At 44.4% G+C, this 10017-nt stretch overlaps 1 protein-coding gene across 1 annotated transcript; it reads right to left on the bottom strand.

The window, feature by feature from the left end:
- Positions 1-114: 114 nt before the first annotated feature.
- Positions 115-7591, bottom strand: ZNF367 (zinc finger protein 367). The gene is made up of 5 exons (XM_058827075.1): positions 6758-7591; positions 5613-5763; positions 3843-3962; positions 3330-3468; positions 115-2735 (listed from the first exon to the last, which is right to left on the bottom strand). The coding sequence occupies exons 1-5, from the start codon at positions 7115-7117 to the stop codon at positions 2495-2497; spliced, it is 1011 nt and encodes a 336-aa protein (XP_058683058.1). The 5' UTR covers positions 7118-7591; the 3' UTR covers positions 115-2494.
- Positions 7592-10017: the final 2426 nt, after the last annotated feature.

The raw sequence follows: 10017 nt of genomic DNA, 5'->3' as shown, positions 1-10017 counted from the left end.
CTGCAACAAGTGTGACTGTCAGAAACGAGGAGGCTGAGTATTTAATAATTACCAAACAGCTGGAACAAAACCAAAATTACCAAAACTATTACCAAAATAATTACCAAACCAACCTGAAAATTAAATCAAGTTTTTATTAAAAGCATCTATTAAAATGACAGCACATCAGCTCTTCTGCTTTTAACTCATGCCAAACTACAACTCAAACCTTCCAAAGCACTGAACAATTTCTTGTATGTAATCACTTAATAAAACAAAAAGCAGTCTTGTACATCCCATCTTTGCTTTTTTTACTTGGTATTTTACCCAAAACTTATCATGATCCAAAACTGCTTCAGCTGTCTGAATTTTGTCTATGGCAAAGTACAATCCAGTGTACCTGTCATATGTCAAAGACCTGAGCAAATATTCTGGCTGACTGAAAAAAAAAAAAAAATTAAAAACCTCAAACCTAAAACAACAAAAGAAAAACCCAGCAAAAAAACCAACAACCAATCCTGATGAAGTAAGATTCCAGTCTACGAGTGGCTGGTAATTACAATCTTCTGCCCTGTGAAATACTACTCAGGAGTAATTCTTACTTATGATTCAGAATTACAACAGATGTATGTTCAGGGCTCATTTTAGGATCAGATTATTCACATGAAGCCAGATGAACACTCAGCACATAGTATTTTTTAGAAACTCCAAACCTACATAGATGAATGAATTACTAGTTTTATGTAGGCAAAGAAGGCCTGTATGACTAGAGTTTCCTATTCTTTTCAGAAGCTGAAGCAGAGGTTAAACCGTATCACTGGTGCAAAATTATTTACATTCAATGAAAGAAACTTCTTTTAAATTGTTCAATTACTTTTTAGTTAAGTGCATCAACATAGGATTTAAACAAACTGGGTTAATGAGATTTTCAACCACAATGGGTTATCAGAGAACATACTTCAACAGCTGCAGTTCCTGATGTAAAACCACTCTACTTTTCTGGAATAGCTGTATGCATCTGGTCAGCCAATATCAAGTGATTGATAAAGTATTTTCTTCCTTTTCAGTTCAAGTGAGAAGAGGTTTCTCTTCTCATCTGAATTTCCTGACTTCCAACAAGAGGAAGAACTTAAAGCAAGCAGGTCAGTAAATACACATTATTAATATCCCCTTAAGCAGTAGCTTAACAACAACAACCAACAACAAAATCACACACAAAAAGTTCAATCTGAAAACAAAGGTTTGTTAGCATATTAGGAATCTCTGTCTGCCTTCAAAGCAAAATATGATAAAAGATCACCTTGAGACAATGCTACTGAAAGTGTACAACATTCACAAAGTGACAAGATACCCTGTTAAACATTTTATATCAGCATCTGAGTACTAGGCAGCATTCTGCAACTTCATTTATTTGGGAAATATATGAAATCACACTGTTAACACACTTGTAACTACTTTGGAAGCCTATTTTCTAATTGTATAGTGAATACTTTTCTGCAGTGTTTACTTTATAGCTGTGCTATTGTTAGTGAACAAAAAATTGGCATGTTATGCTGGAGTAAAGCAGTAAGGTGGCTTTATGCACAGTAAGTATGGAGGCCTCTATTTGCTAATCATTATAAAAGCAATACTTTAAAACTTAGTGTTTGCTAATAGAAGACCTAAAATAGTTTACTACAAATTCAGACCACCCCTTTAATATAAAAGGGGTAAATAACCCCTTTATTAACAAAATCAAGTGCCAAATCACTACAGGGCCCAAAAACACCTGAAAAAGACATTACCAATTGTTTACCTTTTTCTAGACTTTGCAAGACTAATCATTTTCAGACAAAACAATGTGCAAAACTTCCCAACTACACATGTTAGGAATAACAAGTGCTACCAAGAGATTCTGTTGAAATCAAATCAAAAAAATGTGAAGCAGCAAAGTCAAGCCTCATATCTTGGGCAGTCACAGTGAAGATATTCCCTGCATGAAGCATTTTCTTTCCCTGTATAAGCTGAGATAACTAATCTTTGCCCTTCACCTTGGAGATGCTAGGTAAAGATATACTGACATTAGAAAAGCATGGTTTCATTGCTGTTTAAAAATATCCCCAGACCCATCATTTTGCTAGATAGTCAGACAAATACTTTTTTGTCAGCCTTCTTTGGCCACATGTACCATCATCCTCCTAATTGTGAACACTTTGTTCAGAAAGTTTCCCGTGAAATCTGCTTCAGATAAATGAGTTAACCTTGCAAAATCTAGCTTTCCACAACACACAAATTTGTCAACCCTGCCTTATGCAGTCCCATATTTACAAAATACTTAGAAATTTTACATCTGTCTTCTACCTTATCAAAAGTGCAATTCTCTCACCCCATGTTATGAGGCAACAACATTCTTCATAAATTCTACAGAATAGCAGCCTATTATAAGCAAATAAGGTGCTTAGCTTATGCTTGGGATCTAACTGGTTAAGTAACACCAGAAAGTACATTTTTTATGGACAGAGACTGCTCCTCCTATCTACTGTCGCAGGGGTGCCACAGCTAAGTTTGCCAGCTCAATGAGCGCCAGTGCACCATGCATGCGTTCACGCTGCTCCTGGAGGCGGCGGTGGCGGGCAGCTGAGTGAGCACTGTTTTTATCTTCATCATCCTCTTCATCAGACTGAAGATACTCCATTGGGTCCTGTTGCTCCTGATCAGTTTTCTGGATTGCTTTGGTCTTCAAAGCAGGAGCACGTTGCTCTCTAGTCTCCCAGTATCTATAATATCAAATATGAGGAAAACTTGTAACAATACACACAACTGACTCACACGCCAACAATTTAAAATGGACAAAAACCTCCCAAGTACCAGCTTGCGTCCAGCTGGGTACTGCACTTGGCTTTATCTTTCAGCCCTTATATCGTAGTATTTAAGCGGTCAGAAACCTTCTTTACTCAGTATCTTAAGTGTAAAGTGCCTAAGTGAACATCTATGACAGATTTCTTCTTCTCCATGGTGTTTTCAGCAGGCATTTCTCCCTATTCATACAGAGCACATCATACAAATGCAAATTTAACAAAACTGTAGCACTAGCTAATAAAGTATTAGCAGGTGTTGATCAAGCAAAAAAAAAAATATATACAAGAAGTGAGCAAACACACAACAAAACTAAACTGTAATAAAAGTTTCATGAGGAACTTTGTCTTGACCAGGAGTACATAATTCTTCAAAGAGGGGCAAGGCCGTGCTGATGTGTACCAGAAGAACATCTAGTTTCAGTTTCTTGGGGTTTTACTGTCCCGAAGAATAAATGCTGTGTTAGACAACCCTTTTAAGTATTTTGAGAAAGATGACACCATGAGAAAACTTACTTTGCTAGCCACTCAGCCACAGCTTTATTGTCAGCTGTCTGCTTCTTACTCAGCCTGTCAGTGAGCTCTTCCCTCTTCAGCCGGGCATATGGATGTTTGGGACAATGACGGTTTGCATGCGTGAATCTGCTTAAACAGCCTTAAAAAACAGAGTAACAATGAAAAACTTGTTACAGAAAGCAGCCAACCAAAGAAAGTGTAACATATGTGAGATGGAAATGCCACTGAAACCACCCTTCCCCATTCGCAAAACCCCTAGGTTTGGTTGGACACAAGAGGTTCTAGTTGCAAGGTTCGTAACATGGTCCATTATTTTATACATTAGTATCCACTGATAGACTGTATGCAATACTTAGATACATACTTGCAGAATTAGGCAGATTCTGCGGGACTCTTCCCTTCCGTTAAAGCTCCACCAAAACTAAACTCCAAAGCTTTTGCCATGTGATCACGCATACATTTCCAATATTAGTCTGACCCCAGAAAGCTGCAAATTGTTCTCTGATGACTCACCATTCTCTGAGCAGACAAAAGGCTTCTCTCCTGTGTGGAGACGCTGGTGAGTCTTGAGCTGCCCACTCTGTACAAAGGCTTTCCCACAGTCTGGGTAGTCACATAAATAAGGCCTTTCACCTTAAAAGTAGTAACACAAGAGGTTTATGAAAGATGACTAGAAGTGCTATAGTAACCAGTGGTGGTCCCTGGATTAAGACTTGGACAAACTCTCCTTTTACCCACTCAGAAACTTACATCTACTTAAAAAATCCTGGTGTACTTTGAAGTATACGCTCCATGCTTCTGGTAAAGATACTTATTTCCAAAGACAAAAAAAAAAAATTGTACTTTTTCTTGTCGTATTTTCAGATTTAAGACTCTTAGACAGCACTACATAAATTTTATGAAACTGTGCATATGTAGAGCAAGAAATATATAAAGTAAATGGACAAGTAATTCAGGTGTTGTAACCAGAAAAATTTTATCCTTACCATAGCCTGAAATAGGGTAAAATATCTAGGTCAACATTACTACAAGGTCCTAGGAATATCTCATTAGGAGAAACAACTCGTGTTTAAGAAAATTTATAAAGATGGAGATTGCATGAGAAACTTATTCCAGATTTAAGTTTTCTTAAGACAGTCATCAAGGAAGATTTCTCCATGCATACTGCAACCAGAAGAGCAAGGGTAGCAGGTGTCTCCTTCCTCAAGTGGATCTGATGGCAAACACTACACAAAGGCATGACATACCACCACCCTCAGGAAGGCAACAAAATGAGGATAAGTCTGGCTCACTAATTCTGAGGTATGACAGGATAAGCTCTTCTCAGTTAAGTAGTTCTTACAAGTTCAACTTCAATTTCAAGTGAAGTAACACCTTTTGAACAAAAAACATGAAGAATGCTGTTGTTTAATATCATTATCTAAATTAGTCACAGTGACTTGAGTCAGAATGAGATGGTGAGAGCCAAGCCTTTCATGGGATTTTGGTTGGCTGGTTTGGAGGGGAGTGTTGGTGGTTGTGTATGTATTATGAGCTACATTTTTTCGTATTTTATGGCAAATACAGAGTTCTGTTGTAGAAACAAAATGTATTTGCTTTGTTTTAAAAAAAACCAAACAGTATCTTCAGTTCAGTCTCAGCTGAGCTGGGTATTGAGTGAGTTTATTATACATTTTAACTTAACTACAAATTGCCTTTTAAACACAGTTCAATAAATTAGCATGATCTCCATCCTAAAAAATGAATTTTAGGTGGAGGGGAAAAAACAACTGGGTGGTGATTTTAAACATGTGAACTCTTCTCTCAATATTTAAGCACTCCTAGGATGTTACAATCCTGAAGTTGCCAGACACTTTTTAAGTTACTGTAACCTCTTACAGCAAAACTTCAATTGTGATGTGAAAAAATACATCAACAAGGAGGAAACAAACCACAGAGAAGAGGCAATTAGGATACAAAGTGCTATCAAGCTCAAGTATAGAGCACCAAGCACAAGACTAGCTCTCCCTCTTAAAAAGTGACATCGCCAGATAAATTATTTACACAATTTGCCTATACTATTATAGCCCAAATTGCTGCTACACTTCCCCAAAACAAACTGGGTTACAAAGACTTTGATTAACAAGCACTGCCAGAATAGTATGATTAATTTAGCAGTTACAGTAAAATCATAACAGGTGAAGTTCTTTGGGGTTCCTTTATGTTTGTTTGGGAGGTTTTAATTCCTTTGCTCATGCTTCTGAAGTGGCTCTCCCCAGCTATTCAACCCTTCCTTTTACTCACCAGTGTGAGTTCGTTTATGGGCTTGCAGTGACTTCTCTCGTGGAAAGACCCTGTTGCAAATATTGCAGCGTATCCTGCTGGAAGAGTGCTCTCCTTCACTGATCAGGTCTCGGACAGTGTCTGCTCTTGGACGGCCACGTCTTATTCCATCCTGGGTGTAAATAATGAGGCAACTAAACTCAGGCATTTCCTCCCCCTGCAATTTGGCCAATGGGCACAGCATCTTCTGGAGTGACAGCATGACCAAGGATGGTGCTGAGGCAGAACAGAGCCATACCAGACTGCCCAACCCATTCCTAACTCACTCCTAATGCCTGCCAGTGCAGGAGGGGAGATAACAGGCACCACCATGTGCTCAGGAGTATGGGGAGAAACTGACAATAGGACCACAGCATGGGTCAGGTTGAAAGGGACCACAGCTGGTCATCTGCTCCAACAGAGCCATTCTAGAGCACATGGCACAAGATTGTGTCCAGGCAATTCTTGAGTATCTCCAGTGTGGCAGACTCCAAAACCTCTCTGGGTAACCTGTGCCAGTGCTCAGTCACCAACACGATAAAGAAATCCCTCCTTATATCGAGGTGGAATTTCCTGTGTATCAGTTTCTGCCTATTGTCTTTTTTTTCTACAGCTTGTCACAAGGAAGCAAATCCTGGCTCCGTCCTCCTGGCATCTTTATTAGATATTTATATCCATTAATAAGGTCCTCTCTCTGTCGTCTCTTTTCCAGGCTGAACAGCTCCCTCAGCCTTTCCTCATAAGAAAAACACTCCAGTCCCTTAATCCTCTTTGTTGTCCTACACTGGACCCACTCCAGGAGGTCCATGTCTCTCTTGTACTGAGGAGCCCGGAACGGGACGAAGCGCTCCAGATGCGAGGAGAGAGAGGACATGGAGGTTTGGGTTTTTTTTTTTTCGATGGTGATTTCGATGGTGAGGGGGCTTTTTCAGGTTTATTTTTTTACTTTTGAAAAGAGGGAGGACGGGCAGCTGGCCGCTCCATCCCCGGCTCTTCCCCGCGGCGCGCGCGCCGCTGCCGGAAGTGACTTCACTTTAAATGTCCGGGCGGAAGCGCGGGAGGGGCGCGCGCCGCGGAGTCACCCTGTAAGCGCGCGGCCCGCCCGCCCCCGCCCGCCGCTCACTCACCTTCAGGTGCCGGTGCCGGCCGCCGCTCCCCGGGCTCCCCGCCTTCTCCTCGTCCCCGCCGGGGACTCTGCCCGCTCCCCCGCGAGGCGGCGGGAGGGCTGACGGGCCGGCGGTGCTGTCGCCGCCGCCCGGGCTGAGGGTCACGTTGTGCGCGTTCTCGCCCCAGCGCCAGGGGTAGACCATGAAGTCGCTGAAGCCGGGGCTGGTGGGGACGGGCGGGACGGGCATTGGCTCCTCGCCCCCGCTCCCCCCCGAGGAGGGTTTGATCGGGGTGGTTTTGATAACGGAGACCAGGACGCGCTTCGGGGAGTCCTGGCAAAAAATCACCGGGGGGGGACCCGGGGGGAGCCGCTCCGCCATCGCCGAACCCTCGCGGGCAGCGGCGAAGGGAGTGTGGATAGAGAGAGAAAGGAGAGCGCTCCGCGGGGGCACGGCCCCGCCGTCCGCGCCCGTGTCCCGGGATGAGCCGTGCAGCTGCACGGAGGTCCCGCGGCCGTCGCCACCTGTCGCCGCCCCGGCCCGCCTCAGCCGCTCATCACTGAGGACGATGGCTCCCTGTGGTCTCGGTAGCTTGCCCTCCGCACCCCTCCGCCTCCGCGGCCACCCCCGAGCGGATCCGCCAAGTCAGCGGCGGTCCCCGGCCATGGCAGCGGCCGGAGTGAAGCAGTCACAGCGTCCCCGCACCTTTCCGAAGCGAAGCCGGCCCCGCTGGCAGCCCCGGTCCCGGTGATGCCCGAGGAGGAACCGCCGCCGCCGCCACGATACGTCCGCGCTTGCAGCCCGGGCCGAGCCCCAGGTTTTCCCGCGTTACGTTTCGCGCCCGAGCACAGCCAATCATCCAGCCCGGCGCGAGTGTCACGGGGAGTCTGTTCCCGCCGGCCAACCGCTGGGCGGGAAAGTCGGCGGCCGCGCCTCTAGGGGCGGGGCCCTCGGGCGAGGCCGTGCGGCTGCTGGCATCCTATTGGGCAGAAGCTGGGCTCATGGCCGCGGAGGAGGCGCTGATTGGCCCGCTGAGGCGGGGGCGGGGGGAGGCAGGGGTGGTGCTCCCGGGCAGGTTTGGCGCGCTGTGGCTGTGGGCGGGATGCGCGGGCCAATCCCGTTGCAGCGCAGCGGAGTTGGCGCGCCCGGCGGCTTAAAGGGGTCGCCTGGCGTTGGGACAGCAGGTCGTGGTTTCCCTTCCCCTGCCGGGGCCCTGCCCCCAGCGGCGGACAGACCTAGGAGCCAGCTTGCTGGCTGGCTGTGAGAGCACCCCCGTGAGCTGCCGCCGCCTCCGCGGGGATCGTTCGGCGGGCGGGGTCGGGACGGCGTGGCCGTTATGGCGCTGGCGGGGCCGCCCGTGGAGACGCCCCGTTTAGCAGCGGTGCCCGTGGCAATAGGGTATTCGTAGCTGTAGAGCTACACGCACCGGTCCTGGGGCTGTGAGAAGTAGGCAGGAGACGTTGTCACTGCCCTCGACTCGGGAATTTTAGGAGAGTCTTAAGGCAGGTGGTATAGGTAACAGGATAATGCCAGATTTAATTCAGTGTTGTCTAGCGATAGGACGAGGAGCAATGGCCCTAAACTAAAACACAAGAAGTTTTACCTCAACATGAGGCTGCTCCAGCCTGGCAACATAATTTGCATTTATTACATTAGTAGCTGAATTATGAGGCCAGTACCAGGAGCGCAGAGAAGCCACAGAGCTGTAAAAATGGTGAGGTCTTTTTCCCCCAGATCTATTTTTTTTGTTGTTTGGATGCTGCAGACTGCTGCCTTGTAAGAGTGTTACCAAACATCACGGCTGAGAGGAACAGGAAAGTGAAGAGAAGACCAGGTTTGCAGCATGTGACTACTAATTAATACCCTTTCGAATAATGGGAAAAGCCTACCAGTTCTTCCAACGCAGAGACTTGTAATACAGGGCTGCAACATTCCTTATCCATCCTGAGAGCAGCAGCCCTTTCACTATGAATTATAGTTGAATTTGCCTCGACTGCTCTTTTAAACTAACTAAAAATCCTCAAATATTTGCTTAGGCAAATTCTTCTTCATTGTAACGCTACCCCAGCTTCTAGAAGCCAGTGTTACTTGTGGAAGTCCCACCATTGCTATACCAGGTCAGGCATTGCTTACCAGGCTAGAAAAAAAAAATGCTGCAACTTGTAACATTTGTTTCCAAAATGAGCAAACACGTTTCCAAATGTTTGGATCTGGCCCCTTGGAAACCTTTGGCCCTAAAAATAACCTATGGTAAATAGCTCTGGTAATGATGTTGCAGAGAAGTAGTAACACAGAAAAATATGTTAAAATCTACTTAAAAATGCAAATTAAAAAAAAAAAAAAAAGGGAAAAAATTACTCATGTTAAAATAATTGTATCCCAAGGCCAAACTGCAAATACACTTCATAACTTTCCAAAACCACATGTCTAATTCTTCAGATAGTACATGTAGCTGCTAAAGAAGTCCAGTGATGGATGGGATTAACATTGTGAGCTGGTATACAGAACTGTAGGTAGTGGGAGTAGTACAGTGCACTGTGAGCAACTGAATATCTCCATATTTAACCTATGCTGCCCAATGTACACATTATGTTTTGTGATGACTTTCAAGGGCGTAGCAGCAGAGTAAGTTCTTTACATGGATCTTGTAAATTTTTCTAGTGCCAACTAATAGATTTTAGTTAATAGGGGCAACACAAGAGAAGGAAGAGGTTAGTTGATACCACATATGGTATTTTAACTGTAGTTACCAATAGTGTTTCATGTTGTAATAGCCATAACCACAGAGAAATGAACTTTTTCTCCAGATCCTGCCACTGGAAGAGAAAATGTGTATATAGAATGTACCAGGCCTAAAGGGCTTAAAAAACACACTGCTTTTCAGTACATGGTCATAGGTATTGTGATATATTTTTAGAATAGTTCATGTAACATGTAAAACCAGTTCTAAAGTAATCATCTGAACTGTAGTGTCTTAGCAATATTAAATATGTTTACTTTTCACAGTATTTTGATGCTATGCTGCTAGCTTAATGTGTGTTTTGGTTTGACCCTGGCTGGATTCCAGGCACCCACCAAAGCCTTTATCACATCCCTCTGCAGCTGGACACCAGAGAGAAAATTTCTTGAAGGTTCATGGGTTGAGATAAGGACTGGGAGAGATCACTTATCAAATACTGTCATGGGAAAAACAGGCTCAGCTTCGAGTTTTGAAGTGAATGTATTACTGACAAAATCAGAGCAGGATAATGAGAAAGTAAAATAACCCCTTAAAAAAAGCT

Source organism: Poecile atricapillus, chromosome Z (assembly GCF_030490865.1).
Source record: "Poecile atricapillus isolate bPoeAtr1 chromosome Z, bPoeAtr1.hap1, whole genome shotgun sequence".
In the NCBI taxonomy this organism is placed as follows: domain Eukaryota; kingdom Metazoa; phylum Chordata; class Aves; order Passeriformes; family Paridae; genus Poecile; species Poecile atricapillus.
This window is presented reverse-complemented; position numbering and strand designations above follow the sequence as displayed.